The sequence below is a fragment of the Mycteria americana genome, chromosome 13, assembly GCF_035582795.1.
Source record: "Mycteria americana isolate JAX WOST 10 ecotype Jacksonville Zoo and Gardens chromosome 13, USCA_MyAme_1.0, whole genome shotgun sequence".
In the NCBI taxonomy this organism is placed as follows: domain Eukaryota; kingdom Metazoa; phylum Chordata; class Aves; order Ciconiiformes; family Ciconiidae; genus Mycteria; species Mycteria americana.
Genome location: NC_134377.1, coordinates 12,895,707 through 12,909,724, shown reverse-complemented (window position 1 = coordinate 12,909,724; position 14,018 = coordinate 12,895,707). Strand labels below are relative to the sequence as shown.

The 14,018-nt window shown below is 39.0% G+C and overlaps 1 protein-coding gene across 3 annotated transcripts in view; it reads right to left on the bottom strand.

Moving 5' to 3' along the window:
* Positions 1–3,808: 3,808 nt before the first annotated feature.
* The window catches only part of TMEM132B (transmembrane protein 132B), a 259,222-nt gene continuing 249,012 nt past the window's right edge, over positions 3,809–14,018 (bottom strand). For all 3 annotated transcript variants that reach the window (XM_075516385.1, XM_075516386.1, XM_075516387.1), the window contains 3 exons: positions 11,119–11,392; positions 9,510–9,701; positions 3,809–8,232 (listed from right to left, as the gene is read on the bottom strand). In XM_075516385.1, coding sequence (XP_075372500.1) covers positions 7,078–8,232; positions 9,510–9,701; positions 11,119–11,392 — 1,621 coding nt within the window. In that variant the 3' untranslated portion in view covers positions 3,809–7,077. The remainder of the gene's footprint in view (positions 8,233–9,509; positions 9,702–11,118; positions 11,393–14,018) is intronic.

The following is a 14,018-nucleotide window of genomic DNA, read 5'->3' as shown; positions in this document are numbered from 1 at the left end:
TGTAACTCCGGCTAGTGTGCTATTTGAGCACCGGAAAAAACTAATGGATAAGAGTTCAGTGTAAATGTATTGTAAAATGGCATCATTCTTTGTAACGAATGCATAAATTGTAAATATAGTATAGATAGACCTAGTTGAAAATTAATGCTTTGTCATAGTCATAGATTTCAGTGAGATCAGAATTTTGTTCATATGGCCTATGCTTTTTCATTTTTAGAGCCTACTGATTAAAAAAAAAATTCCTACAGATAATACTATGGCACAGGAGAGTGTATTCTGCTCTGCCTACAAGTTTTAAACTGGAGGATTAAAAATATCCATTCATTTCCACTAAATCTTGAGCTCCTTACTTGGTTTTTATATCATCAGATCCCATTGATTTATAAACAGACTAACCCAGGATTATCAGAAGGAATAAGTCTTCATCTGCATTGGTTTATAAATCCTTATGCTGATACGTATGTTTCTGGAAGCAAGTAACACTACAATACACTTTAAGAGTCTCAGAATAGCTCTCAAAACATCATCCACTTTTTGCCTTAATTTCTTAAATAAGCTTCCTCTTTCACTAAGACAGCTCAATGTTATTCCCTCAGTAACCAAACTTCTGCAGACACGTGGATCACTGGAATAGGGGGAAAAAAAAAAGTTACGCTATAAGGACTATATTGGGAGGGTGCAGAATTACAAAGAGTAGCTAATTTTGCACACTGGCTCCATTTTCACAGAAGAAAATCTCTTAAGCTTCTTGAACACTACATAATGTAATGTGTCACCAGTTATGCAAACTCTAAACACCATCACTCGCTCTGTTTGGTACCAGCTAGAGGTGCTGCTAATTGGAAACAGCGGGGTCCAGTTTTATGTAATACGAGGACATATCCAACCTCTCAGGCTCCAGACCTGACTGGTAATTGTCTGGCTCTGGTCCTGTCTCAGTCCAGCTCCTAACAAGACCAGTGGGAGTTTCAACTGAGACAGTCGTCAGGATCTGGCCTATTTAATTTGTGACAAATACCACTATGCAGGCCTTTTGCCTGCCAAATCCTGAAGGCTCACTTTTTTGGAAGGAAAAAAAAAGCTGTATTTGTGGGGCTATTTTTTTCCCAAATGAGTGCAGGTAATTATTTTCGGTTACATGGCACACACACACATTGGTAGTCAAAATTTACAACTATGGTAGTTGTTTTGAACAGTTGAGTATGTGTGTGTGTTTGTGTGTGTGTAAAATATAACCGTAAAGACTATTTTTCTGTAAAAGCTCATAGTCTGATACTTTTAGTTACACTGAATAGATACTTTTAGTTACACTGCAGTGTGAATAGATCCACTGGTGTCTCTTTAGTAAGGTGCTGCTAAGGGGAAGGGTGTCATAGTAATGGTCAAATAGGGACCAAATATAACTGCCAGTACAAAAAAAGTGTCATTTATGAAAAATGTTTCTTATTATTTTACTGTTGAGAATACCAAGTGGTGACCGACTGGAATTTGTGCCCAAAGCGCAATAAAGTTTAGGTTCTCTGAGGCACTTCCTAAATCACAGTTTTCAAGCCATTCATCCAACTGGCTTTATATAAAAATATGTTTCAATACATTAGAAATGACAATAGCGATCAGTAAATCATTCAGGTGATGTTAAATTGCTCCCATTAGTACAAAGGCAGCCCATACCTTTGCAATAAGTTTGTACAATCAGACCTCAAATATGGTCCAGCTGAAAACAGCAAAAGGACGACGGGGGCACCTCGAGCGCTGATGTCCAGTTCGGTGCTGTCTGTGGGAGGCCCGATTACACCGGGCGGTTTCAGGAGAGTCTGTGTTTCTGGTTCTGCCACCATCTCCAAGACCTTGAGCAAACCCTAAAAACAGAGGCTCAGTTTCCTGTTTTGGCATTAGCGAGCTGCTTTCCTAGCTCTTGTGATGAGGTCAGTGGTCACTTAGTACCTTTGAGACTCTTTGATTCTAAAGGGAACATAAGGAAATTTCCTTACACTGAACCAAAAATCTGACCTATGATGATTCACACTGGAGAGCTGAAGGGACAGGTTACGTTTGTTAGCTTTTCCTTTAAATCCAAACATACCTCTCTACTGTACTTTGCAAGACAACGGTCATTTAATATGTTCACCTGTTCTTTACATTTGGTGCTGGGAAAGGATCACTCACTGCAGGAAGAGAGGGCTGGGGCACCGTTTGCAGGGAAGGTGGGGTGAAACCCTTGCACTGTATAATCTGGTAATTTGTGTTGCTTTGAGCAAGGAGGCACATGAGCACTCCCTGTGATGGTGATTCTGCTGATTCACTGTTCACACTGCAGGGGCATATCACCCTCAACCCAGCCAGCATAAACGCAAAATGGTTTAGTCAGTTTAAAAAAAAAAATCACGTGAACATTATGTTTATTTCTCCAGCAGAATCTGTTTCTTTCACAGTCTTTCAGTTGCTTCTTTTCTGAAGAGTGTAGTCTTTATTTCAGACATATGCCTATAGAAAATAAGTATTTTTTTTTAGAGGGCACATTCAAAGATGAAAACTGAGGCTTGAATAACTTAGCATACAAATTACACAGATATAAAAGTTCTCTTTCATTGTCTTAACTTACAGTTTATTTTGTACAGAATTCGTTATGTTATACATCTAAGACTTATATTGTATAAATATCTTGGGTGTGTGTATATACATATTCAGTGTTATAGATTCAGCAATTAATGTATGCATTTCACAATACACTGTAGTGTATTTCAATGTAGTGCACGATTTATATTTCAGAAAAGAGCATATCCGCTATGAAAAATTGGTATTTCGTTCATAGGGTACTCTACCTTGAAATACAGGGGTTTTCTCCATTATATAATGGACTGTTTGTACTGTGTCTTATGGCTGTAAGATTTTCTTGTACATTCCCCAATATGAATTAAGAAACAGCAGCTTAAAATGTTAATCTATGTGGTTCTACATCAAGAGGAGAGCAGGGCACTGGTTTCCTAAGTTCTTACTTGAACGAGAAAGAAGGCGTAGACAAGCCACATGGAGCTAGGCGATGTGTGATGGGCAATGAAACAAAAGTTCTGCGCAGATGGAAACTACTAGCTCTTGCTTCTCCAGCCTCTGTGGGCCAGCGTTCAGCTGCCATAAATCACTCCGCTCTGATTTACAAGAGTTGAGGGTCTGGCATCAGCTTTATTTTTGAAATTTGCAAACTCCCCATGTTCCATTAACCCACTCTTTGCTTACAGAATTTTTCCTGGGTGTCTCCTGGTGTATGTGTTGGTACTACATACTGTCTTTCCTTGTTAGCAGGCAAAGAAACTCGCTCACAATGTCTTCTCTATACATGCCATAAGTAAGATGTGCTGTTTGTTCAGTATTAAATTACAGGTGTTGCTTTCCTGGGCACCTACTGAAGCATAATTCTAATTAATCTGTCAGTACAGTTTCTATTTTCTTTTTTAGACAATTCTAGTTTCCTGCATACATACATACATATATATTGTGCCTTTTGATCATTTGGCTACCTCTGCTTTGTAATCTCCAAAGCAGAGACTCTTTTATCAATGTATAAATGCTGTTCATTTAACAGCAAAGCAGAATATTATGTATTCCATGAATAAAAGACTTTATTTTAAAAGAGTCATTAAAAAAAATGTAAGTGAATCAGAAAATTGTGGGATTTAAAAATAATTTTAAATTAAATTTACTTACATTTAAAGTATGTCATCACTTTGAAACTAAAATTTGAGATATTTTATTTTAAAAGGATTGATCAACTCAGAACTATATTTTGCATCAAATATATTCATATAAATTCTTTTCCTTTTGATTTTATGAGAAGTAGCATAAGTGCTTAAACCAGCATAAATCCAGAACAACTCCACTTTATTGGTGATATCCCAGTTTTACGGAGAATAGAATTCTCTCTTCCCACTTCTTTGTTTTTTGTATTGCCATTTTTCCATGTAAGAACTTTCATGTAACAACATGTGATGTAAAGCAAAAAAAAAAAAAGGTTATCTGAATATGCAGTTGTAGATTTCTTTTCCCCCATTGCCAGATTTGGAGAGGGGTCTTTTTGTGGACAGCCGTATCCAATTCCATTGCTGAGCTGACTGATCACCAGTAGCGGCTGTACTCCGTTCTAACAGGCTGTATTTGCAATTTAACTTTGGGATAGATAGGTGTATGATACCTGTGACTGCAAAAGTCATGACTGTAAAGAAGCCCCCCATTCAGCCACTGAGCCAGCTAAGAACTTCATTGCAGATCTTCACGACCGCGCTGACAGGTGCTGTACTGAGCTAGGGCTTACCAACCGATGGGAAATAGAACACAGACCCTAGTTACGTCAGTTTGTGCTCCAGAGTGTATTTTAGATACCTGCTCAGTCAAACACCAGAATGGAAGTATTTCTGGTCCAACTCTAACAGTCCTGGAACTCTGCATTTATAACTGTCTTCAGCAGCAACGTCTGAAAGCACAGGGGTTTGCAAGCCACATGGCAAGTAAATGCTGAAAAAGCCTGAGGTCTCCTTTGGTGGCTTCTAGCAATGGCCACCCTGCGTGCAGGACTGTGCTTCCTCCACACACTAGTGTGCAGCCTGAACATATAGCTGCTTGTAGGTACCATGGACAACCAGGGATTAGGCCTCAGGTACAAGTTCAAGGACACAACAATACGACAGTAGAGAGGCAGCCTAACTTAGCGATCCTCAGTCTTTCAAGCCATAGCCCTTGAAGGGAAATTTGCTGAACAAGTAAGTAAAGCTGTTGACTTCCATTACCTATTAATGAGTGAGAAGAGCAGCTAAGCACAACTGCAAGTCCCTTGGCACTCGGCGTGCTTATGTGGCACTGACTAGGGATGGAGTTCATCTGCTGGTGTACTTGGCAGAACTGGGGCCACAGTGAAGAAATGGGTCATGGAGTCCAGTACACTGCTGTGAGATCATAGTTTCACTGGTAAACTGGTGGATATGCATTCACGAAAACAGCTGTGCTGTTGCCCTCTGCAACTACCATCAGCAAGTTGTTTCCTCTGATTTCAAGACTAAATTTATTTTGTGGTTGATTTATACTCATTTATTCTTGTGCAAACAATACGCTTGGCTTATGGTTGGGCCAAATACAAAATAACATGTTGGGAAGAGATGTTAAATTCTAAAAAGGGATTTTTATGTTGTTAGTAATAAGGATCATAGTAGGAATTAATGTTTCCTTACGAGGTCTGGATCATTTAAAGAGGAGAGAACATTTGTTAAACAACCCAAGATTTCATTTGACGCACAAGTGCTGCATCCCTTATGAAACAGAAGCATCTCTGTGGTCTATTATTTTATCTACTTAAAATTAGATTATAACAGATGCCATCCCCTCACTATGCAGTTCAGTGCCAGCAAACATAAGTCTCCAATCACTTATATAAGCCTGGTGTCCTCACTTTCTAGTCTCACCATTAAAATTCTTGTGTTTTGCAGCAGTTATATTAAGCGTTCCCAGTTGTGGATTAGGATCCAAATGCAGAATTTCCCATAGTTAAGGTTGTCTGGTCTGTTCTAATATCAGAACTGAATTATAAAATTCAAATCCTAGCTTGATCTACCTAAAAGATGGGAACTACGGTATGTAAGGCAGTTGTAATTTGGATCTTGTGTTTATTGCACAGGACCCGTCACAAGAACATGTGCTTTATTGTTTTTGTTAAGTATTATGTAGATTCAGTTTTTTTCTAACTGTAATTTTCAAGTTATTTCAGTCATCCTTCAGTAAAAAAATACGTGTAATGCATATGAAATGGCGGCTTTGAATCTCCAGCATGTTTTCCTTGTTAAAATTGGGAATAGTCACTTTATAACGTGCCCAGTGTGTCTTTTCTTTCCTTCTTCCTTTTTTAATGAGACATGGTGTAAAGTTTTTCTCTTTAACGGCCTTATGGTCAGAGGTGTTTTAGACAAGGTCTGGGGCATTAGCCATTGAGCATGGACTTCTTTGTCCTGCTAAACTCTACCACCAATGCATTAGTACAGAGTAACAGTGACTCCAAGCCTTTGCTTATTTGCTAGGAACTCTCCTTCCTAGTCTATGCGTTTCAATACCACGTTTGACTTTCTCATTCTGATAATAATGTGTATTGTCAACCAAGCTGCTGTTTCAGCAAAGCATTTTCCTTTGAAGTATGTGCTGTTTTGTTGCAGGTTACTTTTTCATGTTAGCAATGACAAAAGTAAACCCAGGGCTACTCCTTGGTTTTTATTTTCCAGGGTTTATTATTGTATTTACAGTTCCCTGTAAGAAGATTCAACCCTTTCCCAGTAAGAGTTCCAATACCTTTCTATGTTTCAAATACTAACGACCCATATACCCATACGGAAAGGAGAAAGATAATCAGTGATGAAGGAGGTATCTCTAGGGGCTGATGCAGATGAATAGAAAACTTAAATCATTATAAATATTACTGTACTACACTTTGGTACAACCGAAAAAAACCCTTCAAAGAAAATATTTAATGTTCCCTAAGTCAAATAAAACTCATAAACGATAGGAAAAGAAATTAACCACATGGGGGTTCTCTTATCTGTAAAAAATAATAAGACTACTTGGCTGCATTGCACATAGGCAATAAAATTAGATTCATTCAGATCCCTTTTAATGTAAGCCTTGTTTCAGGCTGTAAGCAAGAAATGTCCACTGTGCTTTACAAAGGACGACGACTAGAAAAATCAATGCAAACAAATATCCCTTTCTTTTCTGATTTACCATTTATCATGAGAGATGACAAACAAATGAAGTCTCCTCTGAGTCTGAGCGTAGTTGTATTAGCATTTTGCTAGTACCAGGCAGTATACAAAAACAGCCATCGTGTGACACCGCCAACACCTACAGGTAGCTGTTTTAGGGGCACATCCTGGTTTGTGGTGAAACAGGTTTAACTCAGCCAGCCTCTTGTACCTGCTCAGTGGTATCAGGTTATCATCTCAGTAACTCCAAGGTTGGACTGTCTTGTTCCTATTGCTGACTGGACTGACTGCTCCACCATCCATAAACAGAAGGCATAAAGGTGATTACAAACATAAGAAAGTAGTTTTACATATTGTCTTGCAGTCTTTCCATATAGTCCCTAAGTTCCTTGGAATCACCAAGATTCATATCTTGGCATACCCATTTAATATTATCATCACTGTCAAATAGAATTGAGTTGGTGTAGGGGCCTCCATCCTCCGGCAGTATTGTTGTATATGAAGTGAACTTTACTCGCTTCTGCTTTGGCCCAGAAGGATTTATAGGTTCACTTTTAACTTCTTTTTCACAAAGGTACTCAGAAGATCTGAGGATATGATTATGAAGAGTCTTCTGAGAACTCCCATTAAGGAGAAAGTTGCTTTCTTCAAACTGCATTCCTCTGTCAATCATGGTAGTGCACTCCTCTGACGGAAGCGAAATGTCAACTGGGTTTTCCAGCAGTTCAACCTCATTTCCAAGCCAGACCCAATCATGGGAATGGGGGATGTTGCCTTGCTCACTCACAGCAAACCTTTTATGCCTGTACTTCCAAGCAAATGCCACACAGTTAATCAAAAAGACCAAGATTGCCAAGCAGAAGACACACAGCAGGGCATACATGCCAATCTCCAAATCTGTTAATCCTCTTGAAGTCAATGTGAGATCACTGGGATTGTTTTCTCCTGGTATTTCTACTTGCGTAGGGAAACCTGTGAAGATAGTTGGGTTATTTTGGAGCTGGCCATCCTCCAGGGACTCCTGATCAATGGGAGATATGAAAGTTGTGCTTTTGTTTGCATTGTCCTCATGACTGGACGTGTCCTCATGGTTTTTGGACCATTCTTGTGCTGTCCTCTCTTGTTCTGCAGATTTCTCTATAGAATTGCTTGCATGGCTTTTAAAATCTCTATCCACATCATCAATGTCATTAGTGCTTCCTTTTTGGTCAGAATCTTTTTGACCAAACTTCACTTTGACACTTCCTTTCCCAACAGCCAGAATGCTCTTCCGCTTAGTCTTCTGACACGGCTCACTGATGACCATTTCAATTTTAATCAAAGGTCCTTGCCCATCCCCTTCCGCCACTACCCCAGGCCACTTGGACTGAAGGTTTTGGTGTGCAGACACTACCATCTCGTCCAGTGAAGTGATGGTGATCGAGAAGTCCTTGGAGTCATAGATATCTAACGGTGTCACTGACCCATCACTGAACAAAACCCAAGCACTGACTATGGCTTCCTGCAGGGAGAGAGGATGAGAAAAAAAATGTGTGAAAGGTAAGAGAGCACGTATCAGACACTCAGTTTTTTAAGTCTGTTTGACACTGGCAAAATAAATACACAGCTTAACTTCGGTTTATTTTGTCTTTTAAAAAAAGAAAATCAAAATATCTGCGTCTCATTTTCTTCTTGTAGATTTGTGTTCTCTCGACCACTTAGGCATTTTCAGGAACTATCAAAGACACGGTCATCTAAATTTAATAAAAGGTGCTGACCAAAAAAAAAAAAATCAACAGTTCTTTTTTTTAGTCTGAAGTGAGAAGCCTCTTTTGAATGCCAGGGCCCCATGATGAAACTAATCATATTTCCGAAGTCCTGTTTAATTAATTTTGTAAAGGATCTATAACGGGGAATTTCTGTAATACTGCAGTTCTAATGCCATATTTAATACAACGTGCAGAGCTGTTTATGTGTCGGAATGGTGATCCCATTCAGCCCATTGAAACAAACTAGGTCAAGAACACATCTCAATGCAGTATTTTAAATTTTCTGTCATGCTTTGAAATGTACAAGATTATGTGAAATATACAAAAGTGCTTGTAGTCCTTTCTGGAACTACAGAAACACTCACAAAACCGCCATTTTTTAAGGATGTTTTGACCAAAACAATTTGTCTTCTTACTGCAAATTGCTAGTGCTAAAAAGATAGTTACACTTTCTCTAGTAATATAAAGTCTCAATTCTATAATAAACACAATTAAAAAGATACATGTAATTTATTCTGTGGTCTCACTGAAAGCTATTTAACTGCTCAGATTATACGGTTCAAAGTAAGCACAAACTCATCAGATTTCATCAATGCAAATCATGAAAACTTCCATACATGCAGCTAAAAGGTGCTTTTGGATGAACTGACATTGTGAGACTATTAAGACATGGGGTTTCTGCCTCTGCTTACATAGCTAAGCCGTATCTTCCCATAGAAAAAGTGTCTTGAGTGGCATGTACATGCTTTCCACAGCATTATGCATGCCCAGACATGTCCATCACTTCCCCTGTGCTGCGTAGGTCTCCAGACTAGTTCTGAAGAGTTTAATGGTCAGTCTGTATGGGTGTTTGCACCTGCAGGAGTTGGTCAGTAAGATGAACAGCTTTACTAGGTGAAGTTACTGCTCTTCACAAAGTCATACATTATATGTGCTCTCTAAAATTTACAGCAAGTAGCTGCTTTTCCCTAGCTTCTGACAAAGCACAGCAAACAAATAAATTAATTCTATATACTATTTTGGATCATACCTGTTTTGGAGTATGAAGGATATCATATGCAGAGGTGGTAGAAACGATAGCTCTCTTATTTCCTTTGCTGATTTGTAAGGAGAGGGACAAGCCTGAAACTAGTTGTACTCCTAGATCTGTAATGGTTACACGGTCATCTAGAACTATCACTGTCTTCTCTGCCAAGATGGAATCGGAAAGAGGTGACAGAACCTTGAAAGAGAAACAAACGCCTTGCATGAAACTGCAACTAACTGTGTTGTAAAGCAAGATTAGAGTCTAACCGGCATAGCACTTCGGATTAATCTCGGGTTTGTCACATCCATGTATAAGCTATAATTGATGTTTCCCCCAAGACATTACACTCATTTGCTGCTAAATTACTTTATTTACAAAAATAATTTAATAAAACAACCAATCACTTCAGAATTGCAGCTTCATCTCAACAATGGAGTACAGATTAAATTACATGGATTTGTTTTTCAAAAAAAAGTCATTTTTGTGTGGTCTATAAAACCTCCTATGAATGCAGTATAGCACAAGACATAGTGTAAGACACTGATTAACGCTGAAACTCAGTAAGGGACTAAGTAAGTGTACAAAGCCTGGCTGATAGGAACTTGGCCTGCTGCCTTTATATGGACAGAGGACCTGAATGAAATGAAAGTGAGATTTGCAAAAGGACTTAGAAAATCCCACTGGGTGCCTGTCTGCATTTTTCAATGCCAAAATAGTCCTGTCGGTTTGCTCTAAGACTTTGATTCTAACATGCTCAGAAGGAGACAGTCATCTTTCTATTGATGCCAGAAACAGCTGGTTCAAGCCCAAAAGGGTTCATATTTGAGGTGCAATTTGCCTAAACTAACACAAGAAATCTACAGTGTAGCTACCTGCATCGGAGCTAGCCACCTTCTGCTCTTTTATAGTCACCGGAGTGAGAGAGACATTTTAAGGGCAGAAATCCCTTGACCTCTTTGTGATGTTTGTTTTAGGCTGAAAGGAGCTAAGCCCTAAAAGTACCTGTTTCTTTGTGTTGACTGCAAAGGAAACTTAGTGTGACTGGAACAGTACGGATGTTTGCAGTTAATAAGAAGAGCCCCAATGCTTGCATTCCTTTATTTTGATTAAGAAATATGCATGAAGTTAGACAGAGAGACAGGTGGTGAACATGAACACTCTGAAAGATTTCTGAAGATTACTTTCGTGCCCATTTTTCTGTTTCATTTTGTGAACATAAAGGGACTAATTTTTCAAAGACGTTTAAGCATATAAAGATGCATGTACATCTTTGGTAAAATTTCCTAACAGTTAGGTTCATGAGGTCCCACTTAAATTAAAAGAAGCTAGTTGTGTGCATCATGTAACCTGTTTCACTGTTCAGAAAATCTCACTGTGTTGCTAGTCACATTAACATGGATAAATCCCTTTAGAAGTTTCACCTAAAGGTATTTTATGGAAGTGACAAATAGCAAAAATGAAAACCCATTCAAACTTACTTTTATGTTTACCATATAATTTTTTTCCAGCTTGTTTTTTTCTGAGAGCAATTAATTTTATAAGCTAACTAGCTCTTGTGTGTGTGCATCCAGAACACTCTCTACGGAAGCCGCATATACATCGTAGGCTGTACCTGGACCGTGGTGATGCCATGCTCACGACCAACCAGAACTCGGCCGTCTTGAAGCTTAGCAATCTTGGGTTCTTCTACCTTCATGAAATCAGTCACAAGGTCAGTGATGTCAAACTGCCACTCGGAGCCTAGCATATAGGTCAAGTGGCCTCCAAACTCAGAGGATTCAGCTACAAACTGTGTGAGGACTCGCACCATGGCATGCTGATACTGGAGGGTACAACCTCTTCCTTTTTTCTCATCATCCTCTTCGTCCTCACTGTCACGGGTAGGCCTGTAAATAGATCCAGGTTTATTATCTGCATTGCCATGATCTCCCTACAACACTGCAGAGCTTCAGTTGCATGGTATTTTCAATTAGATTAACGTTATCATCACCTGCTACTGTGTGAGAAATAGGAAACCACATTTTGGATGTGTAGGTTACTAAATCTGGGTGAGATGCTTGTACAGCTTTTTTGTGCTGTACAATTTAAAAGCTACTGTCACTTCTGCTAGTGAATTCTTTGTTTGAGTGGGACCTCCCAGCAACTTGAAAATATGTCTGGCATTGCTGAGACTTCAGTGGAACCACCACTTGTTCACCGTGTCTCCAGGCAGCAGTCAAATCTTGCAGAGGGCTAAGGAAAGCAGCGTGAAATGTTTATGAGAGGGCAGTTCTAGAACAAACCCCTGCAGCAGCTCAGCAGGGATGGGAGAAGATGTTTTAGCATCCTTTTCTCCACCTTTGCCCATAACATTTGTATCACTTTGCTCATCTCTTCAAAACTTGTAACACATTCGGGATTCCGTTTAGGTAATGCCACCCCACCTTATCCCACATCTCTATCTCATAGGTTCGTTAAGCCCTCTGCATTTGAGAAATATACCATGATTTCTCCTTAAATCTCATACAGTTCATGCAAGCGTCTGGTATATTTAGTCATGTAATGTCCACATGGGGCTTCCAAAAAAACCAAATTAGGCACTTAAGTTACCAGTCAGGGCATCAGTTACTCAGATCACACCACGCCAGCCTGGTGAGACTGCCACTCACCCCACAGAAACCACTGCAGCATTAGACACACATTTTCTAACTATCTGTCCCCCTTGCAAAATATGACCTGTGCCAATATAACAGCTTTCCATAAGCCTCATATAAGGCATCACAGTGATTTGTACATGACAGCAGAGCTGTCACACCTCACAGAACTTCGTCTGCTTTAAAACCCAGTTTCCCATCAATTCTTTTTTTTTTTGTTGCTATTGTTTATTCCTTGGGACCAACACATGGATTCTCTTATCTCTTTCAAGTCAGGTGTTAAGCACTACGTGGTCACACCTCTGTGGAACTCATTGCTCAGAAATAATTTGCCTTCCTCCTTTACTTATTTATTGAGCCTGAAGCCACCTCTATAGCAAGGGTGGGAAATACAGGGTAAGCCTCTTATTTTTCACAGTATTTTGGGAAGTAGTTTTGTGTTTACTGTGTTCCTTTATGTTCTCCTTTGAAATACCAGCTATGAAAAACTAATATAAAACAGAATTGCTTTTGTTATAAATTTTTTTATGACAAAGTTGGCAAACAGTAAGCTGAAAACGTAGCTAAGAAAAGCCTTTATGCTCTTCAAAATGATAGAAAGTCCTGGTGTTACAGAATCTAATACACTGGAAATACATTTTCAATGCATCAATTGTTGGTTGAATATATATATTCGGCCTCAAGTAAATGGTATTTGGCACAGCCTTTTTGGTTTTGTAAACAACAGTGTCCATCATTAGTCGCTGAATGAAACACCATTGAATAACCACTGAATTGTTAAGAAAAAAACAGGATCCTAAAATAGGATTTACATTACACAAAGAAATTAGTCTTACAGAATTAGACTAGCTGGGTCTTTCAGGGAAATTTTCAATTGTTCTCTCCTTCCCAACACAAGTGTCAATCTAGACTATGAGCTGAAGCCAGCCAGTCAGCAAAACAGCCGCAAGGGAAGTACTAGAAGGGGGATATTCATAGACCTTACATGGCCCGTGCCTATTTAGATTGCTTTTGGCTTTATAATGCTATAAAAGAGTTTATGAACTCCTTAACGTTCCCACTTCCAATTTATTCATGTATTCTGACCCTCTTCAGTTCATCTAAACCGTAACCCAGCTCTGAATAATCTCAGACTTCAGGAAAACCAGGTTTAGCTCTGAGATTTTGAGATTTGACCCTCTTTTAGTAATACAAACATTAGTACCCGTGCAGAATTGGAGAATAATGTGCAGGAGCTACTCAGGTAAGAGGTACTTATGGGATTTTGGGGAAGAGAGCCACAGAACCCATGGGAACCAGTTTTCTTATGGGAAAAGAGCCACAGAACCAGTGCTCTGTGGCTTGAAGAAGAATGTTGACATGTTCAACATTCACCCTGACTTAATTTTTTTTACAAAACTCTGTTTTCTGTTTCTGTTACCTAACCAGATGTTTTACTCAGATCCCATGTGTTACTGTTATTCATATTTATTTCTGCGCTTATTTATTTCTACTTTCACTGTTTAAAACTTTAGACTACTGGACCACCGTTCAAGAGGAAATATATTCAAAACAACTTTGAGAGAAAGAATTTTTCAACCCTAGTCCCATACAGCTCTGAAATGTGAGTTATAGGGAGCACTCCTGCCTTTATTACCAGCTTTAAGACTGTATGGGCAGTCAGTACTACCAACCAAAAAAAGATTATTCAAGTCCAACTCTTTCCTTGTGGTATCTCTAACAAGCAAAGGTAAGGGCTCCATTTTGTTACAAAAACATTTATAGGTGTTTGTATCTGTATACTTCTCCTTAGAAATAGATGGTTTCTATTGCATGCAAACATGGAACATCAGAAAAGCATCTCTAAACCATGGAATGGGCAAGGCGCTTTCTTATGTCA